This window comes from Epinephelus fuscoguttatus, linkage group LG20 (assembly GCF_011397635.1).
Source record: "Epinephelus fuscoguttatus linkage group LG20, E.fuscoguttatus.final_Chr_v1".
Classification (NCBI taxonomy): Eukaryota; Metazoa; Chordata; class Actinopteri; order Perciformes; family Serranidae; genus Epinephelus; species Epinephelus fuscoguttatus.
The window spans coordinates 17,878,854-17,895,026 of record NC_064771.1 but is presented as its reverse complement, the minus strand read 5'-3'; the positions used below and the strand labels follow the sequence as shown (position 1 = coordinate 17,895,026).

At 42.7% G+C, this 16,173-nt stretch overlaps 1 protein-coding gene across 4 annotated transcripts; it reads right to left on the bottom strand.

The window, feature by feature from the left end:
* Positions 1-178: 178 nt before the first annotated feature.
* si:ch211-234p6.5 (pleckstrin homology domain-containing family A member 6) lies at positions 179-15,746 on the bottom strand. Of its 4 annotated transcripts, none has more exons than XM_049563732.1 (24): positions 15,521-15,746; positions 11,681-11,750; positions 11,453-11,551; positions 11,278-11,350; positions 11,076-11,176; positions 10,811-10,929; positions 10,506-10,718; positions 10,093-10,378; positions 9,053-9,112; positions 8,768-8,920; positions 8,002-8,061; positions 7,814-7,894; positions 7,537-7,689; positions 7,303-7,401; positions 6,634-6,742; positions 6,323-6,390; positions 5,206-5,310; positions 5,034-5,124; positions 4,711-4,760; positions 4,127-4,246; positions 3,645-4,031; positions 2,230-2,351; positions 1,991-2,100; positions 179-1,860 (listed from the first exon to the last, which is right to left on the bottom strand). In XM_049563732.1, exons 1-24 carry the CDS (start codon positions 15,559-15,561, stop codon positions 677-679), a joined length of 3,954 nt encoding a protein of 1,317 aa, XP_049419689.1. In that variant the 5' UTR covers positions 15,562-15,746; the 3' UTR covers positions 179-676. The 4 variants fall into 4 exon arrangements, with proteins under 4 accessions (XP_049419689.1, XP_049419690.1, XP_049419691.1 ...); XM_049563733.1 differs by having other exon boundaries at positions 4,127-4,243; XM_049563734.1 differs by lacking the exon at positions 15,521-15,746 and adding an exon at positions 12,246-13,217.
* Positions 15,747-16,173: the final 427 nt, after the last annotated feature.

The window sequence follows — 16,173 nt, the reverse complement described above, 5'->3', positions numbered from 1 at the left end:
TTTCACCGGCTCTGTGTAATTCTGCATCAGGGCTTGTCAGAGAGCAGCACCCAAGCACCCGGGGGGAGACTTTCATTGAGCAAAAAAAAAAAAAAAAAAAGAAGAAGAAAAAAGGATGTATGAAATGAGAGACATTAATGTGTTTCATGCGAATACAAAGCAGGAGTCGGTATCTGGATGTAGCACACAGCATGTTTATTAATCAGGGTATTTGAGATACAAAACACATTTTGTTACAGTGACAATGACAGGGTTATGTTGCCATCCACAAGCAGCAATTACGTATAATTTCTTTGTGATGTTAGATGCATGTTTAAAGAGGAATGAAAGAGTTAACCTGAAATGCAGGGCACATTACTGCAACTATTCATAAGGTATTTGATGTTTACCATCACCTGGAAGAACATCACTATATTTGCATGTTTTTTTTATCTTAAGACTTTTTATTTGATCTGCACCATTTTCAAACCACATATTATGAATGATGGAAATGTTCAAGTTTACCAAATATAACTATTTCTGACATTACATGTTCCCATTTTACCATTTCTAATCCAAAGTTAGGTCCAAATTCCTCCTCCTTAGACATTTTCCTTTACCATAAATCACTTAACTGTGTTCTTGTCCTTCCCAAGTTCGTTCCTCTAAGCTCCTTAAGTCTTCACTGTTCTCGCCTCTACAAACTTGTCCTTAATACAGTAACTCGTGCCTTCCCGAAAGAGGCACTCTGAATCAAACTCCTTCCCTCGTGTGCAGAGCTGGAGGAGGTGATGGAGTGGTTGTGGCCTCCTTCTTGGCCCGTCTCTTTGCTGTTCTCACTTAAACTGCGACATTTCTTCAGCCTCTCAGCTCTCACTTGGTCCACCTTTCTTTCTTCCGATTCTTTCGCTGCACTTTGTTCTCCTCTTGTCTTTTCATCCATGGTCGGATCAGAAGCAGAGTCCTGAGCAGGGGCTCCATGGACAGTTTCTCTAGTTTCCAACTGGCTGTCTTGCCTTAGGGTGTCTTCACATTCTTTTTGAGGGATCTCCAATTTTGCTGGACTTTCTGGGGTACCCAACCCTGCTTTTTCCTGGGTTGAATCTTGGAGTCCATTATTAATTGAGAGGCTGTTTTCATTAACATCTGACTGCAAATGTAGGCTGAGATTCTTGCTCTCTTGGTGAGAAGACCCCCCAACATCACGGGTTGCTTCATCAGGCACAGGTTCTGTGATCAGCAGTTCATCTTCAGGCCTGGATGTTGTTTGAGCGTTTGAACCCCCATCATTCTTTGTTATATCTGTGTCTGAAATACTGATGTCACATGCGATTTTATAGAAGAGTGAATGGTTCTCTTTCATTTTCTCTAAACTCTCACTGACTGCAGATGACATTTCGTTTGAATCAGTGAGGTCGTCACTGCATGCTGGCTGGTTCTCGACGTCCGATATCTCCTCGTTGCACGAGTCTACGCCAGGGATCTGCAAAGGTATGAACCCTTGCCACTGGCTGGTGGAGAGGAACCACTTAGCTCTCAGATCGGAGGATGAAAACTCTCCGTCATCACCTTCAGGCTCATCAAGCTTTTCCTCCTCTTCATCCTTGGAACTTGTAAATCCCATGCCTCCATCTTTCTGGTAGACGGTCATAGTCGAGACGTGATAGGGTGAAGCCGGACGTTTGATTTTAGTCTTAGCAACCCCTTTTCTTCCATTGTGATCTTTGTGTTGTGTTTTGTTCCCAAGTTTGACCTGACTTTCAGATTTTTTCGCCTGTCTGTTTCTTTCCTCTTCATCCTGGGATGTGCCACTTGAAAGCTGAAGTTCTGCAGAACCTCTGATGTTATCACAGCTTCCATAGCCACCGTGGGATTCATGGGCTGAAAACAGGAACAGAACAGAACTAATGTAACCTAATATGTGATTGCAATAAAAAAAAAGGCATAATTCTAGCATCTTGATCTTACTTACAATCCTTAACTTATTGATTTTATGTTCAGAAATATGTACCTGAGTTCATCCTGTGTTGTCTAGCTGTGTCAGGGGGCACCTGATGAACTTCCTGCCCCTCCCCTCTGATTGGTAGCTGATCTTGTGTAGTAGCTCTCTCTCTGACTGCGCTGATAGACAGACATAAAGACAGACAGACAGAAATAAAGATAGATAGAACAACCACTTTTTCGAAACCTTCATATACATAAAGCATATGTTCATACATTTAAGTATAAGAATGAAAAAAAACATCCCACCTTCTTATGACTCTCTCCCGTATTCGTTCCACACGTCGGAGTTTGGCCTCGCGCTGCTCAGGGGTCAGGCAGAGTTCAGGTTCCATGTCAGAGGTCAGGAGGGCAGAGGGTCGTTCATCCATCTGTTCAAGCAGCGTCACATTAGGCCCTCTTTAACAGCTCAAAAGACAGACTTAACGTTGTTTTATTAGCTCGATGACTTTATTTAAATTTAGGAGAATTGCTTATAAACATGAATCTTAACTCATTTCAGATAACATAAAATGCCTCATCACTTCTGTTTGGACTGTCAGAGACCACTGCTGTAAAACATGGTTAAATACTAAATCCCAAATCAGTCTACTTGAACTTCTGTAATTTGAGTTTTGTAGCAGTCTGTGCAACAGAGGCCTAACAAGAAGTTAGACCTGTCTGAGGTCTCTTCAACCCCATACACACTATAAGTAATGTCGCTATGTTGAATAACATACTATACATTTCCTTGTCTGTGAAGTACAGTTGTACATTTTTTTTTGTTAATTTCCCTTGCAAGCTCAGTTTGTGTTGTTTCTGCAGGCTTGGTTTTAATATAGTCAGAAAAAAGCAAGCAATATATATTTAAAAAATGCATTTTTTTTTTTAAGTTTTTCAGTCCTCTTTTAGTCCTTCAACCTATACAACCAGACATGTCATATAATATGACCCACAGGAGCAAATAGTACCCCTACCAGTGGCAGAAGATCAACACAAAAATGACATAAATGACAGTTAATTGTCAGAGTTTTAGGTGGTTTACATTGTGAAATGGTTAAAGTTTGGTTAGGTTTAGACAACAAAACTGATTGATTAGGCTCAGGAAAAGATCAGTTGGTTAAGATAAGTATGTTTGTTGTATAACTGATGTCACATACATATGTAATGTTATGCACATAAAGTCAGTTAAGTAGGTTACAATAGGCAGAATTACCCTAAGATGACGTTTAGTTTTACACGAGACACGTACAGCAGTCTCCTGGGTCAAAGTCCTGAGTTTGTTGGACCCATCCACTGTGACCTTGCCAAGCGAACTTCATCACTTTTTTTTACTAAGTCACCTGACTTCCTCCTTTACTCCCATCATCATTACAACAGCCTAACAATTAACATATAACCCATATACATATGGGTTGCAATGAGCTGCTTGTACAAATGGCCTGTGGTGTTGGTTTTTGGGAGGACAGTCTCTAATTTTTACACATACAACTGTGGCATCTGTGGGACCTCAAACAATGAAGAAGTAAAGCCAATTTTAACCAGACACAAAGGTTATGTCAGAATGAGATGAGATAATATCAACTACAATGAACTAGAAAATTATTGGTATGGAATCACCGTTCTACAGAATGCTGTGCTTCAGTCATGTGAATCTGATTTCATTTTACTTCATTCTTTCTTACCCTGACGTCCAAGCTCTCACTTCCGTTTCCTACCCCTGCTTGGTCTTGACCTCGATTTCTTGGGGTCTCTGTGGGTTCGCTTCTGCTTGATTCTGACCGTGACACCCTCTTGGGGGACCTCAGCACTCCCTGATGCTGCTGCCTGTTTGTCCTTTTAATAGGCTGATCCTGGTTTTGATCGGGGCCCTCCAGCAGTAGACGCCTGGGTGGCTTGTTCAACATTTTTTTATTCTGCTCAGCCAATCTTTGCTGCATCTCAGGCGGGATCTGCTCGGGCAGTGGGTTGTCGAGCTCGGGTGGGGGATCCTCAACAGAAACCCGCCTGGCCACGAGAGAGGACGGCAGTACGGCTGTAACAACTCGTGTCACCCTTAGAGGAAAGGGTGCCTGAGGAAACACCAAGGTGGATTAGTGAATGCGTATTTGGTGTGTAATACAATGTAGTGATTCAGTCAGTTACGCTGATTGATGATTTGGCAGACCTCCTCTTTTGTCTCTGAACTTTGACCTGGAGTGGGTATGGGGGGTTTCTTTCTATTAGTCATCCTCTCCTGATTCCTCTTTATCCGCTCGATCTGCTCCTCTTCACTCATCTTCATCTTCTAGGAAAGATATAGGCTGTTTAGAATATGAGTCATTTATGAATCTGCAGTATGCATGTCGAAAAGGTAACGCAAGAACCAGAATCCATGATTTGCATATGAAAAACACTATTATCGTGCAGAGGTGTGCATATGGTTGCCTTCATCTGTATGTCTGTATGTATGTATGTATGTATGTGTGTGAGCATGTGAGAAAGGGGGGGTTGGGTGGCGAATGTGAGAAGACAGAGCTACTGCACTAAGACGTGAGCCTCTGCCTCCCCCTCTCGCCTACAACAGGCACTGCAACATGCCCTAATTGCAAGGAAGATGAGAGAATTAAAGAATTGGAATTTGGCTGTGATTGCAATGAGGGGAAAAAATCAGCTTTGACTGCTTCTATATTTGGAGCGTTTTGGATCACATCGCATACATCCAGATATGGTTATAACCAGCAGCAAACAGGAAATAATGAAGGATCAAACCTTGGTTGATTGGTTTGTTGTATCTGGTGGTATCCACTTTGAACCAGATTCTAAAGATGAAATGAAAACAGAGGAAAGAGGAGTGGAAGGATAGAGGGAGTGAGAAAGGATGGGTGGGAGGAGAGGGTGACAGGAAAGAAGAGAGAGGAAATATGAGGGTGGAAGACAATACAAAGCTGGGCCCTGGGAAATAAAACATTTGCATGAAACACCTATTAAAGCTGTTTAATAATAGATATGTGAGAAAATCTTAATCTACAGGCCATTGTATTAATATCACCCTTTGCATGCACTGTGTTTGTATTGAATATATCTCTGCCAACCAAATGCGTCTTTTGGTGTTTTCACATTAAGGAGGTCAGGCTGGCTGTTTCCTCTTCTCTGCACAGGATCAACAGCATGGCTATAGATTCCCTGAAACATAAGCAGAGAAAAAATGTTTAAACATTTTTAATCGATAAGGTTAGTCAGTGATGATGTCTATATTTCACAAACCTCATATGGCGATTCTGTCCAGCCATGGCCCTGATCCCTGCTCTGGTAACATTCCTGTAGCTCCTGGGGTAACGGTGGGCGGAGTGGTGGCTCTTGTTCCACATCCTGAGGGCATAATTATCACAAGGGATGTGATAGAGGATTTTACCACATCCATACCAGACTGACAAACATTGATACTGCATGCCTCAGCATAGTGGTATCAATCTTTAACACAATCATCTGGTCATCTCAACAGTCAAAGTGTATTTTTAGATTAACTTAAGGCCCAGACACACTAGACAGACATCAGAGAACTCATGTCAACAGAAGGCTGACTGTTGCGTCACCTCATGTCACCTGTATCTCGGTCAAAAAATTGCATTTGAAGACATCACAAAGACTACAGCCAATAGCCAACTATCATGTACCTTCTGCACCCACATGAATAAAAATAACTCCCCATACCAGCAGGCAGCAGTAATTTGTATTCGTCATTCGAAAAGGTACACTAGGAAGGCCGATCGGATGGATTCAAGATGCTAGTTAGCCACTTAGCCCAATAATGACACAACCCAATGTTGAAAGAATAAAGGATGTTACTCATGAACGATAACACAAACAGTCATTTGCTTTCCTCACTTCCGTTTCTCTTCTCATGCACTGAGCTCAAGTGCTAATCAGAGTGTTTTCATTTAAAGATGGGCTCCTCCGTCATCACTGGCAATTCCATATGTTGAATCAGCTGAAAAAAGTCAATAAGGGCCAACAAGGGCTGATGAGTGCCAGCAGTGCAGGACACAGATGCTTGCCAACAGCGGCTGACCATTGGTTTGATGTGTCTGGGCCTTAATGATATCTGAATGAAGGCAGAAGATGGCACAGACAACTCTGGCTTGCACATCCTGCTGTTCGGTTGATGTACTATCGTACATGCTTACCAAGTAAAGTAGCCTAGACTCATACCAAACTCCAAAGAAGAGTTCTGCAAATGTAAAACAAAATGCTGTGGCCAGATGCCAGCAGATGGATTTAACCTTCTCACTGAGTGGACAACAATTCCACATTTGTTCATAAGCAGAGAGAGGAAACGTCAGGGAATGCTGACAACGAAACAAACAATGGACAGGAGTCGTACCATTCCACTGTGCGGCCTCTCTGTGGGTGAGCCAGGGGATCCAGGATGTGGAGATGTTGGCTGGTACACTGAGGGGGAGACAGAAAAGGTCACTGTCTTGACACTGTTCACTATTGTCAGGTTTTTAGATGAGCCAGGCAACTTTGCTCACTGGCAGCCCCAAATGGAAGCAAGAGGTAATTGTTTGACCACCACAAAACACTGAAATACACCTTATTTTTGTTAACTACTAACAATTATGATTATACAGTCTAAATTTCTCCACTAGCTAAAGACTCTCAGCATGACAGTGAGGAAGAGGTGATGCTTACAGTGGTGCCTCTGTAGTCCCAGCAGGAAGCGGAAGTGATCCCTGTTGATCCTAAGTCCGGCCAGGATGTCCTCCATCATCCACAGCTCTCTCTGGGCCTGAGACTGGTCCTGACAAGAGAACAAAACAAAAGTTATTACTCAAAAACTTGACTTATGAGCCTTAAAGGTTCTGTATGTTCATTAATATAGCAGCAAAAAACGATTTGCTCTGTAAAGATATAGTGTATGGTGTGCTGAGCAGAGAATGAAGTCACGCTCCCTCTGTGTATTTTGTAATCTGAGCTTCTCTGTACTTTGTTGTGGTAGACGGTCTGGCCGTGTATGCATGTTAGCATATGTGAGTCACTGTGTGTGTATCCCACTGGCAAGCTAATCACATTGCCCCCACACATTACTGCTGTTAACTCTGTCGGCACTGTTGCCGTTGTTAGCACTGTTCACGCTGTTATCACTGTTAGCGGCTAGCTCAGCCACCTCCAGATGAGAGCTGTGTGCAAACAATTCTGGCTCAGACTCTGAATCATAAATATGCTCTGAATGTCACATACAGCTTCTTTATTGTTTTGTAGAAAGACTTCAGTGCTTGTGTGACATTAAGGTCAATGGCTAAAAACTATAAACATACTTTACACACACATAACACACACCTGTTTGTGCTTGTCAAATACCTGTGGCAGTCCAAAGTGACAGATGTGCTGAAGATGTGAACGGATAACCATCAGTTCACTCTCCATTCTCTCATACTGACTCCACACCCTCTCCATTTCCTGAATAAAAAGATCGACAGTTCATAAACATATTACATCCGTGCTGAATGATTAATGGCATAACAAGCTAGGCAATCCAAGTAGTGGCACTGTATTGTCTCATTCTGATTCCCTGCACCTGTGCTTAATACATACCAGCGACACATCACACATCCTGGCACGGATTGTGACCAGCTCTTCCTGAAGCAAAGCCTTCTGGGTCAGTGCTTCTTCCTGGGCCCTGGGCCCCTGGTTTTTCCACTCCTCCAGCTGCAGTCTGGACACCTCTAATGCACACTGGCAGCTGTCCTGCGAAAAGGAAATTAAGTCTTTCTTATTTTCATCCTTAAACCAGTCACAACATGCTTATTTTTCTATTTGCTATTCATTATTTATAGCCTTAAATTTGTAGTCTAATGGGGTAATTACTCACTTTATCCATTTGTAGCTGGGCCAGTTCGACAGACAGAGACTGGAGCAGCTTGTCACACCCACACAACCTTGTCAACACAGCCTGAAGAGAGAAAAATCAAAACTCAGAGAGAAACATATAATAAGATAAATAGCAGCAATGTACCATGGTGACAGTCAGCCATATGGCAGCATTGTAAATATACTCACATCTGCATCACTTTCAAGAGGCCTGATTGGTGGGGCTTCCCTCGGGTCAGGCTTTGGGGGCTGAAATGCATTATTGTTAAAAAATACATTTTTTTAAAACAGTGCTTTTTGATATTGCTTGTTCCTGTTCGCCAGGTTTTATCAATATGTGGTTGTGAATTGAATTTTTTTATACGATCTTTTTCGAATATGTTTTTATGAAATACTTTGTGCCGGCTACAGTCGGTTAATATTGGTTGACGCTTGAATGCTTTAATGTGAAGAGTGAGCTGTCTTTCAAGAGAGCATTGTGCAAGCTTCAGCCCTGTGGTGACACAAACAGAGGCTGCAGCCATTGGTCATAAAATTGAAAGAAAGATATTTGGCAATCAGCTGCTTCATGTAACTCTCATGTCATATATTATAATTACAGCAGAACTTGACAAAATCAGACAAAACACGCATATATAACTAGGATTAAACACAATAAAAACAATGAGCACAATATATAATTTATTAGTCACAAATAAAATGGACACAATAAGCATTAGTGACAATATATATGACATGGACATAAAAACAAGTCAGTGACATACATATTAAACTTCAGGACAGTATCACATAGTCTACAAAAACACTCTCGGTTATACTGACAAAATTAGTCTGCACAGTTAGAGACGACACCACAACACAACAGTGTTTTTGAGGACACATACATATACAAAGAACATAATACGACTTGTACTACACAAGACACTACAGGAACACAGAGCATAGCTGGCTGTACCATAGCTGGCGGTAGCACACAAACAGATAAATTGCTGCGGTGATGGTGATGATGGTGGTGGTGGTGGTGGTGTGGGTGGTGGGGAGCATGTGCAGCTCTCGATGACGGGGGCAAAGGGGGCAGTAAGTCTGCATGTGCGCCTGTGGAGTAGCTCTGAGGAGAGACAGCATGTAGATGACAAGAACAGAGAACGCATGACATTATACAAAACGTACTGTGCCACCGTACACTGCTGCACACCAGTCTGGATGCTTGTAATACATGTACTGTTCATACTATAATCACCTTTCCTAAGGGTCGTCTCCCACTCGAGATATGATGGACAGACCCATATGTAGGTGTGGGCTGTAAACAATGAAAAGACAAGGTGTGAATAACAAGACAGCAAAATTATGTTAAAGGACTACTTCAGTGATTAAAGGGACAGTTCACCTCCAAATCAAAAATACATATTTTTCTTTCTTACCTGTAATACTATTTTCAGTCTAGATTGTGTTGGTGTGAGCTGCCGAGTGTCGGAGATATTAGCTGTAGAGATGTCTGTGTTTTCTCCAGTGTAATGAAACTAGATGGCACTCAGCTTGTGGTGCTCAAAGTGCCAAAAAAATACATTTGAAAAACTAAACAGTAATGTCTTTTACCAGAAATCATGACCCGGTAACTCAAGATAATCCACAGACCTTGTTGTGAGCAGTTTCATGAAGGAACTATTTTCTTTCTTTCAGCCTACTAACTGTATCACTGCGCAGAAGGAAGTGTGCATCTACTCATGTACGAGGGGCTCCTGTGTGTGACAGCGCGAGATGTAAACATTAATGACATCCTCCATGGCTGAGCTGTAACGTTAGCTAGCGCAGTGGTGCTAGGTGAGCTAGCAGTAGATTCATGCTTCTTTCTGCGCAGAGATAAGGTTGACGGGTGAAATTCGGTGGAAAGAAAATAGTTCCTACATGAAACTCCTCGCAACAAGGTCTGTGGATTATCTTGAGTAACCAGGTTATGATTTCTTGAAAGAGACATCGCTGTTGAGTTTTTCAAATGTTTTTGTTTGGAGCTTTGAGCACCACAAGCCGAGTGCCATCTAGTTCCATTATACTGGAGAAAAGGCAGACATCTCTACGGCCGATATCTCCAATACTCCGCAACTCACGTCAAAACAGTCTACATTGATAAACAACACTACATGTAAGAGAAAAAATATGTGTTTTTGATTTGGGGGTGAACTGTCCCTTTAAGTACTGTGCTTTGACATCATCAGGATTATTTCTTTAACCCTGGCCATTGGATTACATTTTCTGATCAAGATCAACCATACAAGTCCTGACCTTGCTTAGATTCTGCCATCTTTCCGTGACTGGAGTTGTTGGAGTGGATTTGAACTCCAGGTTAGGTGAGGCCGGTGCGTAATACAGGGTTTGTGGCACCATGCCTGAATCATCCTGAGGTCGGATGTCCACCCTTCCCACTGGTGTGTGAGGTCGTGACCCCAGCTGACCTCTCGAGGTCAGAGAACCCATTTCTGTCTGTGTGGGTGGTGTGTTTTGACCAGAGTCTTCCTCTTGGTGTGGACCACAAGCTCTTCTTCCATTATAATCCGGAGGGCTGGGTGTTCTATTTGAAGAGAAAACAGAACAGAAATGCCAAAGCTGGGACCTTCCTCGTGATGCTTTTTTCCCCCTCTAAGTAAACCACTGGGATTTAAATATGTGTCTTTCACACACACAGATGACTTGACAACCTGCTGTTTCTCTGACGCACACTCCGCCTCCCCCTCTGCTCTGAGCGCGACGTCCCCATCCTCCCACCAGCGAGATGACTCGGTTCGCTCAGAGTCCTGCTGACGTGCTTGTGTCTCTGGGAGGGACCCTCTCCATCAGAGGGGGGTTTAGGGAAGTCCACCGATTCACTGCTGCCACCTATCTGTGTGAAATCCTGATAGCTTGAGCAACGCCTGAAAGCATCAGAGCAAAAAGGGACTTAACACTAAAAAATGCTTGAGATTCACTGTGTAACACCTCACGTCTGTAATAAATAGTGCTGTACCTGTTCAGGGAGCTGTTTGTCTCCATCGCAGCAGACTGACTGAGGGCTCGGACCCAACCCAGCATGTCCTCCTGAGTGTCAGCACTGAAGAAATAGGAGCGCATCCCTTGGTGCACCACCTAATGTTACAGAAATCATTCACAAAGTCACACTGTTGATGTGTTCAGTGGAGTTAGAAAACTTCCTGTGTGATCCACAATATAAGACTTAAAATCAAATGTTGACAATGCATTTAGTGACTGAGCGAGCAACCGAATGATGATACCTTGAAGGTAAATTTTCTGTTCTTGCATTCTCGTGGCGTGCAGAACAGGATCTTGTAGCTCGGCAGTGGGATGCTGCCCAGCACAGATTCTTCTCTACTGTCTGCCAGGGCGACAGAAAAAGAAGAAGAGTTCATTGTTGTACAGTCAGAGCACATGAAAGAGTTTCATTCCAGGCAGAGTGTTCGGCTACAAGCTGTGTACCTTTATAGTAAAACAGACAGAAGTTGGAGAGGACAAACCACCGCCTCTTCCACAGCTTCAAACCAGAGCTGTCCTGCAGGAGGGAGATTCATTATGGGCTGCTCTTTGCTTGAATCAGTCACTCTGCTACATGCAGTGATGAAGTTATAAATTGTTAACCATGTTGGGAAATTACTTTTTTGTTGAGCCATCCTCTGATGACCACAGGACAGTTGGGGTCTCTCTTGGCAGCCTGACATCTTTTCCCAAATGTTTGCACCTTTCCATCGCTTTCCTGTTACTCAAAAAAAAGGAAGTTATATACATTTGAGTAAAATTAATCCACCCAGTTATATATGCTTGCATGCAGTAATAGCACATGCGTCAGAGACAGACATTACAAGATAGAAAACTTAAAACAAACCTTCATGACAGGAAAGTAGGAAATAGTAGCCACGCTGGATGCTTGGCTCACTCTGTCCTGGTCATCCATTCTGCAGCATAAAACACAAATATTCAAATACAGACTGCAGTTGAAAGCATCCACAGAGAAACCCATAAAAAGAAAAGACAGATAAATTACTGAGAAGAGGCTCACTGTCACAAACTTTTGTCAGAAATGTCAGAGCAGGATGCAAATGTCACATCCAAAATGTCAGCGTTTGCACCCAAACCAAAGCTGAATGTGAACTTTAACCAGGATATATCATATATAAGTGTGTTTTTAAGACGTTATTCAAGGTCATACAGTATTTACTTAGTGGCACACACACACAAAAGACACAAGATGTCTACATTATAATGGATTTTTGAATAAAAGTTCCATCAAGCAAAGAAATCGCAAAATAAAAAGGGCCTCACACTCACAGTTGCCACACAAAAATCTTAAAAAATTTGAGTACGCATGTGACGTGAACAGTCTAGCTAGCTTTTCCTACACATTTGAATGACTTGGTTGCCCTGAGTGACGCTAAGACATGAGGCCTTACCAATACAATCCCAGAATCTCCCTCAGAAGAAGCAGTCAGTCACTCCCATGAGAAGCACCCCATAACCTCTGAGCTCACATTTGCCACATTCCCATATAGTTGAGATTTTTTCCCAGTCAACTGTTCATCCTCCCAGAGACTTTGGTGTTACGGCTCTTCCACTTCCAGCAAAAAGTCTCCCACAATTCTATTCTGAGCCACAACAGGCCGGTGCGTATCCCCACCATGAAACTGACAGGTGACAGCTGCATCGCCGTGGTAGCAGGGAGGGGCCCCAGGACTGTGTGAAAACCAATCTGGCAGCAGCGATGGGCTGGTATGAGAGACGAAATTTGGAATGTGTCCCGAGCTGCAGAACTGCAGCGTGGACTGCTGAGGGCAGACAACAAAAATAAAGGAGCATGGAGCCGGGGAAGTGAAGGGGCCTATTGAAGACGAATGTGTGGGAAGGGGTGGGTTTTTACTCTGTCACAGGTTTTTGGGTTTCTGTAGAGTCATGCTGTCTCTTCGGGCACACGATCACAAGGTTTTATCAGCAGATCTGTTTCTGTGCAGGTCAAACGGTTGCATGTCTCTGGCACCTGTACTTTTTTTTTGTGTTTGTTTTTGTATGCATAAGAAATTAGATTTCATTTATCTACTTGAAGGCCCGGTGTGTTGGATTTAGGAGGAAATATTGGCAGAAATGGTATATGATATTCAGAACTATGTTTTCACTGGTTTATAATCACCTAAAACTAAATGTCATGTTTTATTTACCTAAGAACGAGCTGTTTATATTTAGATACAGAGCGGGTCCCCCTCCACAGAGTCCGCCATGTTGTTTCTACAGTAGCCCAGAACAGACAAACCAAACACTAACTCCAGATAGGGCCATTTACCTTTTTGCATTTTTGCATCAGCCACTGTAGTTCTCCTACACGCTTGACACACAGGAAAAGTTTCAGCTGGTTGCAATCTGCAATCTCAACCCTAGATGCCACTAAACCCCACACTTTAAATGCCTTATTTTTTATGTTCCAATACTATTTGAATTACTACTTATAGTACTATATAAAGTACCATTTACTTTATGAATTACACAGACTTTCTTACTGTAGAGCAGTGGTTCCTAACTGGTGGGTCATGGTCCAAAAGTGGGTCGTGGGTCCATTTTAAAGGGACTGCAAGTGACTGCAAATGTGTCAAGTTGGTAACAAACACACTTTATTTTGAAGTACAGTGAATTTCTGGTACAGAGCTTTTATTTTGAAGTGCCATTTTCTGCTGTAGAGTGAGTGACTAACAGACAGCTACTTGACAGAGACAGCAAACTAGCATTAAGACATGACCAAATGCAAGTATGACGCTGAATGTATTAAACTGTGTGGACCTTGAACTAATGACTAAGGAGAAAATTGGACCTTGTGGCTGGACCAGTTGGAAACCACTGCTGTAGAGTATGTGTGTATTTAGAAAAGATGAGTATTTTGAGATTTTCAGTTTGTATTTTTCCTAAGTTTCCATTTTGTGCCAAACTGCTTGCTGTTTATAAGTTGTATCTGTTGTATTTTAATCGGTCTGTGAACACCACATTTTTTATGCTTAGCTACTTTATATGTGTGCTGTATTTAAACCAATAGCCAGAAAAAATGTTTGCACTGTATGTTTCTGCAGACCGTGGATATGTTTCCTGTTATTATATAGCTGATATGCTATGCTTTACATCTCTAACAACACTGTGATTAACATGCTTATATTCAGGCACAAAAATCACTTGGTTAGAGTTAGGAAAAGGTGATGTTTTGGCAAAAAAATCCCCGTCTGAGGTAGCACAAAAGCCGCTGTAGAAGCAGTGATGGGCCTCTGAAAGAAACAGTGTTGCTGTGCGTTGCTCGCAAACAGTGGCCTGCAGCTTAGCAACTGTCCCACCTACAGTAGGTGACAACCTGGGTGACAACTTAGGCAAGGGGACCGTCATTGCTGTTTTGTTGGAGCAGTCTGCAGGTTGGCAGCCGCCTCGCCCAGGTGACATGCTATCCACCGTCATATGCTACATCACTTTATAAACGTCAATATGATATGTATGATACGCATGAAACGTACGAATCAAACATGTCTGTGGTTTGCAGAAATGTACAATACCCCCATTTTCTGTATTTGCAGTTGATGTGCTTTTTTATCATGTGCAATGTAATAATGATGTACAAGCTCACTTGACAACTCAAAGCAATTATTATTTGAGTTTTAAAACTGGTTTTCAGCTACTTTTAACCAACACCTGTTGTAGCTGCCTCAGCAAAGCTTCATTTCCCAGCTTATCTAAACTGAACAGTTACTGTTGATCCTTAAAAAAACAGCAGCACAGATGAACTTGAAGATAACAGTTCATGAGAAACTGAGACCCCACAGGCACTCGTGGGTGATCCAGAGGTCTACGTCCATATCAACCACAATCCTCTGCAAGCGAGACACGGAGTAAATAGGGGGGAAACAATCAAGTCTTTGTGAGAGATGAGAGCAGAGACCAACAACCTCATAGCCGCTGGGGGTTACGTGGGTGTTGTGAAATATTTGGAAAATCTCCTTTTTAATCAGCGGGGGTCACTGCTCGGGGAGGAGAGGACTTAAAATGCTAAAGAGGGATGGAGGGGAGGACAAATGGTGGGTCTGTGTACCACACAGAGTGCGCTTTGTGGCGCCTGAGGACTCTGGAGCATCATGTGAAGTTGGACACAGAGCATGTTGAATAAAATATCCTCCCTCTCCATCAGCAAAAACATTTGCATGTCTCCTGCATTCTTACGCGCTTCAATGTCAACAAAATCATCACGATCTGTTTGACCTTGATAAGTTAGGTGGTGACGTAAGGCGCTGTCACAGCGATTAATTTGACTGCCTCGTGAGGATACTGGATTATTGTACACAGCATATATCACATGGATTTACACAGTGACGTTGGTCTGTAGGAGGCATAAAAGTTGCTGGGGAAATGCAGCTGAGATGTCACAGCCTAGCAAAGCTGAGAAAAGTCCCCCAGTGGGCCTGTAATAGTTCAGCCACAGATAATACATCACATCACTGCTTCACAATGCTGGTAACCTTGAGCAACAGCAGTCTTTTTGTTTACAATGTATAACAAACTGTGCTGTAAACATATACAATTAATAAAAATACAGGATATATTCATACGTTCAAGTATCTCTGTGGTTTTTAGTTGAATAAATTAAATTAAGTTGTTCAAATACTACTTATAAATAAACAAGAATCAGAATAAAGATGCCATATTGCTGTACCTGACTAATTGTGGCCGCCTGCTGACTGCTTCAAGCTCCATCACTTGGCACCCTTTCCTCACAGCATCTCCTCAGGCTTGGCTGCCCTCTTTCTGCCTACCAAAAGCTCCTGTTGCCCAAACACTCCGCTTCTCTCCTCGCACGTGTGAACCTCCCTATCTGTTTCTCACTCCTTCCCTCTCCGCCCTGACTTGTAGCTGCAGCGTTTGTCCGGTGATCTACCTACGCTGGCTGTTAACACTCTTCTGTCCTCTAACAGTGCGCTCTCTGTGAGCCCCTTCGTCCCCCCCTTCTTCCTCTCCCGTGTCCCTCCCTCTCACCCTGCCCTTGACAGCCTCTCTGTCTTATGCTGAATGTGGGTTGGTGACTTAGGAATTTACACAAAAACAGCTGTTCTTCTCTGCCCCTTTGCATCACTTGAATTTAATTTCTCTGCTATTTCGATCTCGCTTCATGTCGATGAAAGATTTGGATGCCAGCCTTGACTCATCGCCCTTAGTAAAGGCCCAGCTATTCAGAGTATGAGGGGTTTGCTCCAACATCTGACATTCACTTGTAAACTGATAAACAGAACTTCAGCCCTGCAAATAATCAGACCACGGTGACTTAGTTACAGGTTGAAGCTGTAATAGATCAGTTCAGTTGAACACATA